General features: G+C 40.9%; 1 protein-coding gene across 5 annotated transcripts; it reads right to left on the bottom strand.

The window, feature by feature from the left end:
• Positions 1 to 1,724: 1,724 nt before the first annotated feature.
• spartb (spartin b) lies at positions 1,725 to 10,990 on the bottom strand. Of its 5 annotated transcripts, none has more exons than XM_030744588.1 (8): positions 10,888 to 10,990; positions 9,320 to 10,133; positions 6,273 to 6,470; positions 5,232 to 5,379; positions 4,914 to 5,108; positions 4,666 to 4,824; positions 3,834 to 3,924; positions 2,654 to 2,858 (listed from the first exon to the last, which is right to left on the bottom strand). In XM_030744588.1, the coding sequence occupies exons 2-8, from the start codon at positions 10,127 to 10,129 to the stop codon at positions 2,654 to 2,656; spliced, it is 1,806 nt and encodes a 601-aa protein (XP_030600448.1). In that variant the 5' UTR covers positions 10,130 to 10,133; positions 10,888 to 10,990. The 5 variants fall into 5 exon arrangements, with proteins under 5 accessions (XP_030600449.1, XP_030600448.1, XP_030600447.1 ...); XM_030744587.1 differs by having other exon boundaries at positions 10,797 to 10,903; XM_030744586.1 differs by lacking the exon at positions 10,888 to 10,990 and adding an exon at positions 10,619 to 10,790.
• Between the last annotated feature and the right edge of the window lie 5,025 nt (positions 10,991 to 16,015).

Below are 16,015 nucleotides of genomic sequence, written 5' to 3'. Positions count from 1 at the left end.
GATTTTACAAACCAGCTACTTATCTCGCCATCTAAACTTCAAAGTGAACCTTCATGCTCTGATGACCTCACTCTTGCGGCGACATCTGCAGCAGTAGCCCTTTGACTGACAGTCAGTGTGATTTGGTCAGTCCCCTTTGGCTCGATTTACTTTTGGATAGCAGTTTTGTGCTTCCCTGATCCTAACCTTGTAGACTTTGTTCTTTCCCCTGAAACATCGTACTGCAACTTTGCAGTTTTACTTGTTTGTTGTTGCTTTTGTTTTAATGCATGCATGCATACAGCATATGTGTAAAGGATACTTTGACTGCAGTGATGCTGACAAACAGTAAATATAAATGCATATACAAAAAGTTTAAACATGAGAAATATTTTGCTTATAGCAGCACCCTGAGGTCTTTGGTCTGCAGACCTTAATAAATGTGATTCATCATTATTTGGTAAAAATGCTTGCAATTTATTATTTTTTTTGGTCACTTTGTTACAGATAGCATTTCTTGTCATTAGGTACATCTTTAGCTTTCCAGTGACGCATTGTATGAATTATAGTGACCATATGTAAACCGAAACCATTGAAGAACTGAGGCAAAATGATGGATTCACATTGTTATCAAAATGTGCTCCTCCTCTGGAACTGAGTACATTTAAACATGAATAAGAACAGACCAACTCGACTGGAGCACTGTTAGGTTTGACTAAGTATGAGGAAACCTATCAGAACATCAGTTCTTTATAAGCTTTAATCTGTTTTTTCTCATTTTTCAGTGTGTACAGAGGCATATCTCCTCTCACTCTTCCATCACACTGTAAATATAGTCTCTGTTCTATATAGGAGAGCACATATGCACATGATTTGAAGCAGAAATTTCAAATTTGAACTCCTCACTCCTTAAGATGTTTCCCTTCCTTAAGAATGATTTCTTGACAGCCACCCTTTCATTGAGACCATTTCCCAGGAGGCTTCTGCAGAAAGGCCAGATGAATCTCTCAGGTTTCTGCTCGATTTTTTTTTTTGTCCAGTTTCCTCAAATTTCTTAAGCACACACTGCACGGCATGCTGAGATCGCCAAGTTTTTGGGCTAATACCTCTTTGGAATCACCTTGATGGTGCAAAAATACTAATTTATGCTTGTTAAACTGTCTTATCTTTGGCAGTTTTTTCTAGATTCAACTAAAGAAACAGGAAAGGAGTGTTTTTGTGACAGGCTGTCCGTAACAAAGTAACAAATTTAAAATTGGTTCTTTGCCAAGTTATGTGATGTGTAGACAACACTGGTTCGTGCCTTTTTAGGTCGGTGTTAAGCAGGTTAATGAAACATTCCTCTGAAAATGATCAGGTACAAGGACCGGACTAAAAATGAATGAAAGGCAGCCAATAAAAACAAAGGAAAAACTCTGAAGCCTGAAGTATTGCTCAAGACCACTTAAAAAAAAAAACAGCCTGACTTCTTGGAAACAAAATCTAAATGAGGGGTGGCTCAAGAATTTTGCACAAAACTGTTTATCACTGCATTTAATTTTAGCTACAGCCCTGATTTAAGAAATGATTTGGATGACCTGATTCCTTTACTGTCTCCATCTAGGAGACAGGAATTTACAGGGTTAATCAAGCCTGAGCAAATGGTTGGAAAATGAAATATTGCCACTAGGTGGCGGTAGTAGGCTGATGGTTCACATTCCCGTAGCTGCTGAGCATTACAATTAATTGTTTTCTCAAATACACACTTTAGTCTTCATCTTTATTAAGTAGTTCAGGTGGGAATAAGATTTCAATGTGCAACTAGAGGCCGTATGAAAATTACAGTTACTCCTGAGGGTATGTTTTGTTCACATATTAAAGTTTTATGAAACACAATAAGCCAAATGTATAACATGGTTACAACCGAGTCACAGAAGAAGAAAGCCCTGCAGACTCTCAGAAAACTGCTTTTCAGTTACAGATTTAAGCTTCTGAGATACATTTACACTGTACCGATTCTGCCCTGTAAGTACAGGACGACTATATGCTTAACAAAAATAACACAATCTGGACAAGTTTCAGAGCTTGAAATGTCAGACTTTTGCATTATTGTTTGGTATCTGCAGGCACAGTTAACACCAGTGATAACTTGACAGTTTAAACAGCACAGCAAAAACAGTACAGCTGGCAGTACTTTGCTCTGAAATATATGTGGAAGTGAATATGCAGACATTTTTTCATCATTCATTTAAAGTACATGTTCTCAGGGAAATACACACACACACACACACACACACACACACACACACACACACACACACACACACACACACACACACAAATGCTTATGAATGATTTCTGTGTCTATTCAAGAACAATGTTTTTAATACAAACCGAGTGTTAAACTGCTGCCTAAACGTTATCTAGGACTTTGCACACTGCATAATTTAATATTTTGGTTTGGATTATATAACCTTCAGTTCCTTCACATTTGGGTCCCGTCTACCTGCATTACAGAAAAATTAAAGTGCAAGTTCCAAGCAGTATCAAACTATAAGATATGCATTTATCAGTAGTCATCTTGTAAATATAGAATATGTTGTATAAATAATGAATATTAAATATAGATTAATTTAATAGAAAGTACAAATAATGCTTAAGGCATTGCTGGGGGAATGTGGCAGGACACTACCAGCTATTTATCCAACTTCTCCACTTGATTCCCGTTTTCTGGTTTTTTCTGAAGCTTGTAGTCTTCCAAAATGGCCTCCGCTGTGTGCCGGCCCGTCCGCTTCACCACAGCTTTGATCCCCAGGTTGTCAATATTGAAGGCGGTGATGCCGACATTCATGGCAGAGTTGACAGCGTGGTCTGTGGCTTGTCCTGCCGCTGCCCCGTACCTTCAGAGCCAGATTGGGTGAGAGATCAGAGCGAGAGGTGTGGAGCAGAGGGTTTGGGATGAATAGATTAATATGTTGTGCAGAAACTGCTAAGATGCCATGCCTTATGTGAATTTCAGTGAGGGTTGTAAATGCATGCAAGGATGCAATCTGGGAAAAAATACTTTTTTTTTTTTTTGATTTGCCAAAATCCGTTTAATTTTACACAATTAGAAGCAGATGAAAATCTGTTTGTAGCTCATTTGATTTTAAAATAGCAGGCAAATCATCTCATGGATGCAAAAACACTCTAAATTCAATGCTAAACATAATGAAGTCCAGCTTAGTGATTTCCCAGAAATGCCTAACACAGCCACAATGTAATAGGATGAATGCTACTGCAAATTTGGATCATTATAAGAATATTTTCAGAATATCAAACCCTCCTGAAATCACTGTTTAAATCTAATAAGTAGATGTAGATACCCATATGCAGAATTTCAGAGAACATGAAAACCCGTTGAGGTCAGCCAGAACAAAAACCTTGTAGATTGTTAAATTTAGATTTGAATCATTTTCAGTGGAATCAGTTAGAGAGACACCCCAATCCAAAGTGACACACAAGGGAGTGAACCGGTGCAGCACAGGACTAAAGAGCAGTTTGTGAAAGTAAAGCCGTCATTAACAAAAGAGAAAGTAGTGTGTGACATGTGCACGATTAGTGTTGTAAAGAGTTAAACAGCTGTGCATAATTAGGAAGAATTACACTTTGTCTCATTAGGTGTGTCAGAGGTGTTTTGTAGACCCCTAAATCTGCAAAGCAAATTGAGGAGAATCAGCGCACTTTTGGTTTTTGCTTCTACAATGTATGAAGTCATTTACAGCACACGCATCAAAAACCTGTTTAGCAAGCAGTGATGAGCAAAAAAATCTGCACAGGTGCACATTTAAGCAGCGACAGTCAGGAGTAATTTAACGCAGAATAACTCGACTTACTTGTGTTTTACGGTGGTGACTGTTTCTGAAGCTACATTTGTAGCTATGTCCTTAGCTGCTACTTCTAAACCAGTCCACATGGTTGCAAATCCTGGGAAAACACACAAAAAGTCTCATTTATGCAAGTGTGTGTGTGTGTTTGCATATATGTATGCATGTACAGGGTGTAATCAAAAAGTACATCTGATTCAAATTTGGCCAATCTCCCCTTGAAGCGCTTCTACTGCAACACTTCCAGTATGGCTGCTATTTTACACAGCAAACCTTCAAGCTGAATTCTGGGAAAGAGGACAAAGTCAGAACTTCTTGCTCTCATTAGTGCATGATGACACACAGCACAGCTGGGGCATTTAAATCTGAATGGTCACATCTCCACACCTCAGGATGTTACAACAGAGCTCTGAAAAGATGAGACTGCCTATGAAAGCACTCCTGAAATGACATCCCGCCTTTGGGCTTGGACACGGTTCAACTGAAAACTGCTGTTTTGTCAGTGAGTCATAGTTTGAGACCCAGCTGATCACCAGTAATCTGGTACAGATTACAGCTGGTCAGAACAGAAACAATAGCAGCAGCGTGGAATGATCCAGAGTGGCACAAGGAGCCGACCTCATGGTGTAGATGCGTATTTCTCCTGGCTCATGATGATGATGAGCGTATTGTGCATGAAGTTAAAGCAACGAGTTGGTTCTCTTATTTGGCTTAAATCCAGTCTTTTATTTCTGGTCATGTGATTAACAAAAACTGCCCAAAAGTCTTTACAAAACCTGCATGAATCACAATTTAAAATCTTAACACATTTTAAAGAATGTAAAGTGTAGGTTCACTTTACCCTGCACTCCACTTGCAGCCACCACCATGGCTCCGTCAATGTTGGAACGCCCATCTTTGTCTTTCTTCATAGACTCTGGGATCAGCTTGCCTCCGTGTTTTTTCACATGTGGCGCCAACTCTCGACCCACACAGCTAGCAACAGTACACACGCCATCCACTGCAGAAAGAGCGCATTACTAAATTATAGGTTCACTGCCAAATTACCACTAAAGGTCAATAAAACATGCTGACTGATGACTTAGTGACCTAGAAACTGGCTGACTTTGACAGCTCCTCCCGTAGCTTGCTTGGCAACATGGAGGCCTTTTGTGACTGTGGGGCTGACCGGGGTGGGTTTGTCCTCTGGAGTGATGTGTTCTCTGAGTTTAGCTGCCCCTTTGTGAATGGCCTTGCCTGTATACTCAGCTCCTTTGACCAGACCCCAGCTCAGCCAGGACGCACCTGACAGGATCACACAGGGCACGCAGCATTAGTCTCTGTTAGTGAGGACTGCTGATCTATATTCACGAACAACGCAATTCCAAACTAACTGTTAGCTTTCATAAAGACACATTGTTTGCTCACCTGTCAGGATCCCGTTTGCCACCTTTTCACTCCATTCGGGCAAAGCTTTTTCCTCCTCGGTCTCTGCTGGAGTCTCCGCAGGCTCCTCAGGTGTAGCAATAGAGACCTTCTGACTGAGATTAATGGTGTCCGCAGCTTCTTCTGGAGCCTGATCATAGAGACACATTGGTTTGCCGGCGCAGAATGAGGACAGACAACGTGGGATGAAAATGAGGAATACTTGTCGGCAAACTCTTTGGACAACTTGTGGAAGCTTGTGCACATCTCAGGTCAGATGTTTGACTCCCAGTAAACCCCCAAAGCACACAATGCATCCTCTCATTACTCCTTATTACAATGCGCTGTTTGTTTGCCCCAAACAGACTGTCGTTTTAAAATGTCTCTGTGCCGTAAGCAAAGCTTTGAGCTAAAAACCTCAAGTCTTCTACTAGATAAGAAATAAATAGAAAAGTGCTTACTTTCTGATGGGATATGACCTCCATTAGAGAAAATAACTAGCCTGAGTGCATTCATCAAAAACAACCTTGTATAGTGTCACTCTGAGCAATCATCTCTACCTCCATCACGGCTGAACTGGCACTTGTCTTTCAGCTGAAGCTCTGAGGTTGCAGATAAGAGCATTATAACTGATTAATTCTCCTCACCTGCCTGTGTCAAATCCCCACAATGCTGAGGCAGGAGGAATTTGGGGAAGGCTGCTAGATCAGAAGTAAGCAGCAGCAAGAGTTTCATGCCAGGCCAACAATACAACAGTCTGCAGACTCTGTATTGTGTAAGTATTGTGTTATTGGTTTTGTGCACTTTTGAACAACAATCTGCTTTTTTAACTGCATCCCAACACCGAAAAAAAACACAAAATTATATCTGTGTGGGGAAATACAGCCTTTGCAGCCATTTTCCCATATGTACGTACCATTTAGTCAACAGGGTGTAAGAAAAGAAAGCTTATTGATATTATATTTTCAAATCAGTTGCAATTATTTATCAGATAATGCCAAATATTTCATGCTGTTGCAGATCTGACCACACTCAAACACTGACCTGAACCCTCAGATCTGTCATCTGGGACAGCAGGTCCTGAAACAGTTGTCTGTCTGCAGCAGGGAGCTCAGAGGACAGAACCACTCCCACATAATACCCTGGTGCCGGCGCCATCATGTCCGGGAACATAAACACACCAGTGTTACAAAGCAAGGCTGGAGAGTTCATGGCCATGAGAGGGTACAGCCAGTCACACACCTGCCAGGATCAAAAGACACTTCATTATGAGCTGCAAACATGTGTTTGATATAGAGACAGGTATAGTGAGTGAACTGACGAGAAAGTAAAGTTAACAGGGAGAAAGAAAATCTGCAGACATTCTGCTCAACTACAGGTTCTAAAGTAACCTTGAATGAATCCTGGCATTTCTACTGCTGGTTCTGCTGGACTGTCTCAGAAGAGACAAACCAGAGTACACGGTCATCCTCTGATTGCTGCATGTCTAACAAGATTACAGGGCATAATGGTGTAAGTAGGGTTTATAGAATTACTTGCACTCATGTGAATCACTGATTGTCACACACTTTCAATAACACCTGGGAAATTCCCCTCTGAAGAGGCTAATTTCAGTCTCGTGACACACCAATGGCAAAAAAAAAAAGGTTTAAATGTCTGAATAGATTAGAGAAATCTGATGTTATTGATTTAGTCTCTTGATTAAGAGCTTAAGCTGTGTACATAGCTCCAATTATTTTTTTTATCTTATCACTGGTTGCAGTGCTGACCTTTACAAATCCAACTTGGCAGTTCAAAGACCTCACAACCTTTGATTTCATAGTATTACTGTTATTCATTCACTAAATCATTGCAAGTCAGAAGTATCTCAAACTATCACAGGTTTATTGTTTAAGATTCCCAAGATTCCTGCGAGATAACCTAAAAAAAGGAAAAAGAAAAAAAAAAAGCTAAATTAAAGCTGCAAGCAGCGATAATAGGGCCCTCGCCCCCAGGTGCATATCAAGCTGTGGTTCAGTCGAGTCACGCCACAGTCTGCAGTTCCTGTGGTCAGGAGTGTCACAGGGTCACTTGAATGTTTGTTAGTCAGCCACTAAATGTCTCCTACACCCACTAGGTGGCGTTGGCAATGCCCACTAATAACATTTCATGCTGCTGTATATAATGCTTGCACCCAACAATGGAAGTTTAACACTCATGGGATGATGATTATCAGTCAAGTGCTGATTTCCTGTTCCCACTAGGTGTTGTTATGAGCATGAACTGGTACATAGATGTGTCCAGACTCACACTTTCATCAAGAATGTGAAGTTTGGGACAGACTGGACAACGTATATTTGTGTATCAGTGTGCATCAGTTTGGTGTCCTGTGGCGAATGATCAAAATTTGGCATGCTACAACAAACACACCCTTTGATGAAAACCCAAAAGCTTCACAATTTAACACAATCAAGTTCTTCAGATTGAACTCACCAAATATTAATGAGAGATTAAAAAAAAAAAATGTTGATATGGAGATTAAATGCCCCACTGAAAAAATACCAAAAACCTTCAACCACTTTTGATGGCCCACTTATCTAGGTGATGTGGAGTGATTTTAGTCACAGTGGGTTGAACAGCCTAGCATGAGTTCGTTCAAATACGAGGCCTGAAAATGGCAAAAATGGCCATGCGTGACACCAATAAAATGCATACATTTTCACCAGACCTGACGTGTGAAAAATTTCATGAGTTTTTGAGCATGTTTACGCTCTCAAAAAGGCAATTCATTTGCACAAAAAAATTTTTAAAAGCTGAGCTATTACAGCAGGACCTTCACACAGTTGGTGCTCGGGCCAAATAAAAAAAACAAAAACTTCCCGTTCTGCAAGATATTGCCACATTGCATGCTGTGACTGTTTTTAGGGTTATAAAATCTCAAGGCAGAGATTGGCTTGAGATTGCTGGATATAAAAAACTGTTTCAAGAGTTGCATCATAACCAATAATAGTTACAGCAGCTGAATCACTCCACAGTAAGACCTGTGTTATTCTGGGTCATTCTGTCTCAAATCCTTGTTGGCCTTCTGCTTAATCATAGGCACATTTGTGACAGAATGGGTCTCTCAAGAGCTCGATAAATTCCAGCATGGTACTGTGCCAGGACGCCACCTGTGCAACAAGTCCAGTCACTTCCTCGCTACTAAATATTCCACAGTAACTGTTAGTGGGATTGTAACAAAGTGGAAGTAACTGAGAACGACAGCAACTCAGCCACAAAGTGGTAGGTCCATGAGAAAAAAAACAATCACAGAGGGGGGTCAGCAGACCCACAGTCCAAAAGCAGATATAGTGCACAGAGGTCACCAAGTTTCTGCAGAGACAACCAAAGTACGCAGAGAAAACCCACACAAACACGTGGAGAACATGCAAACACAGAAAGGCCACATCAAAGCAAAAGATGCCTAATTTGAAGAATTTAAAATCTAAAAACATATTTTGGCTTAACAATTTTATGTTTACTACATGATTCCTTATGTGTTCTTTCATAGTCTGGATGACTTCAGTATTAATTTACAATGTAGGAAAATAATAAAAACATTGAATGAGAAGGTGTGTCCAAACTTTTGGCTGGTACTGTACATATACATACATTTATACACACACACACACACACACACACACACACACACACACACACACACACACACACACACACTTTTTTTTGTTTTAAGTAAATGTCATTAGCTTTGCCCCAAATCTGATCCAGATCTGGGATTCCCCAGAGGATGACATCATAGCCATAAACCCACTGGGATTACGGCACTAAGTAAACAACCCTCACATGGTCCTGTTCTTAGGACGAGAGGCACTAATCTTCAACTGGCCTATGCCCTTCCTCTGATGACTCACTGTGACTGATATATTGAGGAATTGAGAAAACATCTTACAAAATTGGGTTAAAGGGCACAAAAAAGATAAAGAGAATTCATAACAAATCCTCTACACTGAATTTGCAGGCATCAGGCAGGAGTGTGGTTTTCTAAATCACAGAACAGTTTCTTATTTTGAAGAGAGTGCCCCCCCCCCCCCCCCCCCCCCCCCCCCCCTTACCTGCAGAAACGCTGGTGGTCGATTAGGCTCTCTGTCAGAGCGATCACTGGTAAACCTCACCAGCCGCAGGTAGCCTGGGTATGATGGAGCGCTCACCTGCCCCTCAGGTGTGACAAAAAATATCTGTACTCCATGAGGAATGTACAGCAGCTCCTCTCCATCTTCACCCATGCTCTGAGGGGAAGGGGTCGAGTTAGATGTACGATTGTAGAACTCATCCCCGACCAACGACATCTCCCCTGAATCTGTTCCATAAGAGACGGATATGTGGCCATCAGCCGCCTGAGGAGAATAGGCTGGAGGCTGTTCGGCAAGAACCACAGGGTGTCTGGTAGGTGAGAGGGGTAGAGCCACACCACTGCTTGGAGGTAAACCTCCCACAGGGCTAGCTGGCTGACCATTACCAGAAAGTAGGTTTGGTGGAGGTGGCTTCACAGGCTTCTCTGTGGTAGAAAGTTCTTTTGCAGACATGCCTGCTGCATCAGGGCCAGATGCTGCAGATCTAAGGTCAGTGCTGGTCTCTAATATGGCCATGCGAGTGGTGATATTGTTCAGCGTCTCCTGCATCTTCTGCTGCATCTGTCTGGCTGATTCCCAGGAGCTGCCAACACACTCATCCCCCCGCGAAGGCACACTGATGGCCCTCAGAAGATGCTGTCGTCCTTTCTTGTAGAGCTCCAGGGCCCGACTCTTGTCTCCAGCTTCATCTGCAGTGAGTCCTCTGTTGATGCACTCGAAGGCCCTCTCATAGCCATCTTTGATCACTTGAAGTCTGGCATTATCAAATGCATCTTGTTTAGCTTTCTCCATTCCTCTGAAACAACACAATTAGAGTTACAGACAATTTGCTATATTTACATATATACTAGTAATAACACAAAGTGCAGCACATATGGGCAAATGATCATCTTTGCTAGACTTCTACACACTTTATAACACTCTGAAACGGCTAAAAGTTATTACAATTGAATTTTAGTACTTAACTTTGACCCAAAGCTTATCTACAAAACATACAGGCCCTCTTAGTCTCTCGAGATCACAGTTTATCTGGTTTATTTCCGTTACGTACGTTACTCGTTTAAAGAGGCTCACTGAAACAGGCTTTAAAAGGCATTAATCCTCATGTTAAAGTTGCTAACACAGACCAACAACCGCTAACATCTGCGTTCGGACACGGTCAGCAGTTACGCCATGATTTCAGTGGACCGACAGCACCATAAATATAACATACGAAGTACATTATTAATGATAGCTACTATATCCGCTAATTCCAGCTCAGTAAACGATATCCGCTCTTACCCCAGAGAGCAAAAAACACCGAAGAGCAGCTTAATTGGCCTGCTAAGGTTCCTCCAGGCTAGCAAACAGTGTTAACTTCACTCAAACAACCTGAGCAAATCAACTGGGCTTCGCTGCAGGACGACTCCCTAAAGCAGGGTAGTGCCTGGTGATGTTCGACTAACAGCTCATGACTGACCTTTCAAAACAAAAGTGCCGTGATGGGTTGAACTGACGCGTACACTGCAATCATATGTCAGCTCCCCCCTAACCCCTTCTTAAATACTTACCGGAAGTAGTAAGATGGCACCCAAGCTTGACCATTTTCTGTAATTCGTCACTTTAACCACAAGAGGGCACTAAACAACCATTCAAAGTATATCTACGCTTACCATTTGAATAAGAGGATTTACTGCCATCTACTGGTCACAGTGAGCAACTACATAAAATATCACTTTATCGCCAATGTAAAGTGGAAATTATAACACACACACAACACTTCCGCCGTAGACATTCACATACGGTGACAGAATGATGTGGGAGCAATGTAAATATGTTTCTATTTAATGAAGAAATACCTTTAGGGATACCTCATCAATAATGCAAGGCAGGTCACTGATAAAGGTGCAAGCTCATAATGCAGCATTTTAGAAGACTGTGCAGAAGTCTCAAGCCACCACTTATGTTTTTATTTTTTTAAGACATCATTCAACCAACAAGTCACCTAACTCAAGATATGAACCAGTGTGTGTCTATACATAACAAACAATTTAGCAATTTGTTCCCATTTCTTTAGCTGAATCTACAAAAATGGCAATGATATCACAGTCTGACAGGCATAAAATAAGATTTTTTCCACCAATGAGGTTGTTTCCAAAGAGCTATTAGCCACAAACTTGGGATATCTTGGCATGGTAGGGTGTCCTTGAGAAACCTGAGGAGAAGTGGCAGGTCTAAAAATCAAAAACTATCTACAGCAGTATCTGATAGCCATACTTGTGTACATTCCACCCAAGGCAACAGATGAAGCTCCACGTGCAGTTCTCCATGAAACTGTTGCTACGATACAGACTAAACATCCAGAGGCACTCTTTATAATTTCAGGAGGCTTCAGTCATGTTTCTCTCTCCTCCTGCCTGACTGGATTCACACATTTGTTGACTGTCCTACCAGAGAAAATAAAACCCTTGACCTGCTGTACACCAATGTCAAAGAAGCTTACAGAGCTGCTGTCTTACCACCACATGGCGTGTAACCAGCTACCACCACAGAAGCCATCCTAAACAACCCTGATCACCCACTTTATAACATCTTTATGGAACAAAAAAACATCAGTACTGCAAGACTCCTCTGACTATTTTACAATGGAGAGAAACAGAAAATCACTTGTAACCACAGCCATCGGGTTTTTCAATTCTCATATAAATAGCAGACAAGCTATGTCAGACATATGAATTTTCCTCTGGGATCTATAAATTTCAACAACTTCTTCTTCTTCTTCTTTCTTTAATCAATAGGAAAAAATGCAGCAAAGATCTGACACAGGACCTCAGAGATGCATTTGGCTCTTCACTGACGCCTCATCAGAAATGGTCTCAGTGGAAGGGTGTCTGTCAAGAAGCCATTCTTAAGAAAAGAAAACAGGGAGAAAAGGCTGAGGTATGCCAAATTACACAAGAACTGAACTGAAAATCAGTGGCAACAGGTGTGATGAATCCATATTTGAAATTTTTGGAGGAGGTCAGGAGAGAGGTACAGCCATCTGAAAAACACATTAGAGGCTCTGTCATGGTTCGGGGCTGCATTTCAGCAGAAAAAATTGATTTTGATCTGCCATGCAACACCATCTGGAAAGCATCTGACTGGCAATGGCTTCATTTTTCAGCACGACAATGATCCCAAACACACCACCAGTGCAGTGAAAGCATACCTGGATAGAAGGACACACAGTGGAACACTATCAGTCACGGAGTGGCCTCCCCTGGAGCCCGGACCTCACAAGAAATTACAAGAAAGCTTAGCTGGGAGAGTTCGGGCTGTGCTGAAGAATAAAGGCGGTCACACCAAGTATTGACTCCCAAGCTCATTAGAAATGTACAAACTGGAAATGTACAAATGGGTTAGTTTGATTCTAAATTGTCTGTAAGTGTGGACTGTGGACTGTGGACTAACTGTGTTAGCCCTGCGATAGACTGGTAACCTGTCCAGAGCGTACCCTGCCTGCAAATGCCAGAAAATGAAGTAATCAGAAGCAAACTGACTTCTTGAAATGTTGCTTGCTAATTGCTCTCTGGTAGCACGATTTCCTTTAAATGAGTTTGTTTAGCTGGCAAAAAAAAAAAAAAAAAAATATCCAGAGAAACAAGGCAGACTCAATCAATCACAAAGCCCAGCTGTGACAGATGACTGCTTTCCTTATCGTAATGCAAATGAATGTACTCAACAAAAATGTACCATCAATTTAAAACAGCAGCAACTAAAGACATTCCTAAAAGCCTCTTTTATACCTCGGCGGTCTGAGCTGACCTCAGGTCACCCAGCTGCTGAGAAAGCTGTATTATTAATTTGCTCAGGCAGTGACTAATTTAATACTGCATGTGACCTTTCCCTGTTTACGGGCCATCCACAGCAGCTGTGAAATGGAGGAATCTGTTTACCGGTGCTAAATCGTTATAAGACAAGTTCAGACAAGCTATTGACTGACTGGACAGAAATTTGTGCTCTTTCACCAGAATGTTGTTACACAACATCGTGTTTCCAGGGAAGCAGGGAGTGAGTCAGACAGGACATTTCCACTTCATGGAAATGTCCTTCACTTCATGTTCTTTGTTCTCCTTTTGACATTCTTTCAGAAAACGGCTAATTGGACGTGCTGACACGTGACTGGGCCGCCACGAGCAACAAGAAGTTTCAATCTATATACAATCTGCTGACAAAAAGAGATCTGTTTTGGATTTTAAAAGCATGTCAAGCTGGACAGAGACAACTTGATTGATGACTGCATTTCTGAATTTTCTGGAAGTTCACAGCCTAATGATGATAAAAACTGGACAATAAAAGAAACTCTGAAATGACAGCAACTGCACACCAGAGGGAGTCAAATCCTTCCTCAAACACAGGCGCAGAGGGGATGGAGAAAACAGCACGGTTCTTGTGTTGCTCTGAATTCCAGTTAATGAAAACCTTTCAACATCCTTCATAGTTAAAACATATTGTCTGATCATGGGAATGATTAGGCCTGTAGCTCGGCATAAATGACCACGAAATTGCCTGTTTAAAGCAGGTGTGTCTCAGACAGAAAACCCCACCGGCATTGAAAAGCAATCAGACCAAATCCACATGCATAATGAACTAAAAATGAAATTTTTTCTGAATCATTTATGTCCTTGTTTTATTATTCTGACTTTCATCAGTTTCTTAGATGCTGTGAGTCTGAAAAATGGCTCATTGAGTCTAATTTCCAGTGTGACAGATTCCCAGCATTCATTGTGCACAGATACCACAGCACTGGGACCAGACTGGACATGCTCTTCTCGCATGTGGTGTTAATCCGCTGCAGCTTTAGCTCACCATCGTTTCAGCTCTCTTTCAGCCCAGCAATAAGCTGATTTTCCAAGCATCCGAGCTCCTGTCCTTAACATGTGAACGCCCTATTTGTTCAGAACTGTGTTCCTTCCTGTAAACTTTGGCCACAGTGAGTAAAAGAGAGACAGTTTATCACTCTTATCAATGTGTTTTCTGTAATTAGCTACAGTTTAACATTCATCTCATTGCATTGCATGGACATGCTTCCCTGCAGTTCTTGTCAAGCTGTACTGAGTGCACTACAAACATGTTCCCTGTTTTCCTGCTGATTATTTTACCAGATGGGGACGTTTTTAAATGTGTTCTGCTTCACGGAGAGGTCAGCTAATCTCTGTAACTGAAACAGGCTGGTAATGCTTGTCTTCTGCTGTTAACATTGGTCCACATATGAGCGACATATGTGCATGTCACCATTTTGGAAGACTGATTTTTTTTTTTTTTTAGATCTATAGGATCATCAATTTGGTTTGGTGAGAAGACATCAGACTAATCTTAATAACATAAACATATAGAAATTATGACCCTGGCAGCACAGAATAAAAGTTAGTCCTCAGTTCTTGGTTTTTGTGAAGAGTTGCAACATTCAAAGAAGCCACATTAAAATTTATTTTAACCCAAAACAGACAAATTGAATTCTTTGTGTAAACAGCCTTCAGTGTTTCAATACCCACGGAGCTACTGATACCATGATAAACGAGGCCTGACATTCCAGTCAACATTCAAACGTTACACATGCGGGTTGTTGAGTTTGCAGATCCTCAATTATTCAAGTAAATAAAATTCAGTAAGCTGCAGTTTCAGTTTTGAGCTTTCTCCTCTTTCTTTGCATGAAGTCTGATTAAACAGCTATAAAATGAGTTATTTGGAAGAACCAGACTTGAGGCTGTAATGCATGTACAGCGCTGCTGATTTTTAAAGGCTGCTCTGTGGGCTCTTTCCACATGACAACTATATAATGTTCATAATGCCCCTCAAAAAAAGTTCATAAAACTGTTTTGCCCAGATTCCCTCTGCTTGACCTCGTATTTTCCGAGACTGCTAGTCTTCAGTTTAATCACAGTGCAGATCAAAACATACCATTACTTTAATGATTAGGCAGTTAAACGTCACACAGTTGTTTTCTTATGCATCTATTTTTATCTTTTGGCCAGACTTTCATTTCAGCCGTTATGTCAATAATTTATCGCTCTCTTTTCGTGAGCGTCACTCCACTTTGTTCCAGATATAACGATGCTTTGTTCCATAACTTTTCGAGCGTACGTGTGATGGTCACACACAGACACTGATGGTGTTTCTTTTAAACCAGTTTTAGGGTGAAGATCAGAAGAAAAACGGGAGCTAAGAAAGAAGAGATGTTCTCAGGTATTTTTTTCACCTGCGTAAAAATGTTTCTGACTGTGTGCCAAAAAAAAAAGAAAAGCATTTCTTTCTTTTATTTACTTATTTGTAAAAATGGAGGCACAAATATAAATCAGTCATAAAGGGGCTCTTCAGGTTTGAGGATTTTTGTTATGCAGGTGATTGTGTGTATCATAAATAAAAGTTTCTCTCAATCATTATACTGCGAACAATCATACCTGCATGTGGAGATACTATACTATTATTATTATATTATACACATGATTAAAGTTTGTATTTACTTAGTTATAGCTCCTTGTGCAAGGCCATTAAATAAGCAAACAACATAATGAGGCAGCGATGTCCCTGCTGTGTCACAAGACTGCAATTAAGTTGCGATAAGATGTTGACATAAATACAGGACAATATACATTCTTATTCAGGACACATATTCTGGCAACAGATGACAAACTGTGCAGCTGTGTTTCATGTTTT

Source organism: Archocentrus centrarchus, chromosome 13 (genome assembly GCF_007364275.1).
Source record: "Archocentrus centrarchus isolate MPI-CPG fArcCen1 chromosome 13, fArcCen1, whole genome shotgun sequence".
In the NCBI taxonomy this organism is placed as follows: domain Eukaryota; kingdom Metazoa; phylum Chordata; class Actinopteri; order Cichliformes; family Cichlidae; genus Archocentrus; species Archocentrus centrarchus.
Note: the sequence above shows the minus strand (reverse complement) of the source record. Positions and strands in the feature narration are given on the sequence as shown.

Bases quoted from the DNA above. Each gene is read 5' to 3' on its own strand.
- spartb (XM_030744588.1), bottom strand. From the start codon at position 10,129: ATGGAGAAAGCTAAACAAGATGCATTTGATAATGCCAGACTTCAAGTG. The intron at 6,471-9,319 runs GTAAGGGGGGGG...TGATCCTGGCAG, and splicing joins GACCACCAGCGTTTCTGCAG to GTGTGTGACTGGCTGTACCC. The intron at 2,859-3,833 runs GTAAGTCGAGTT...CTGGCTCTGAAG, and splicing joins GTCACCACCGTAAAACACAA to GTACGGGGCAGCGGCAGGAC.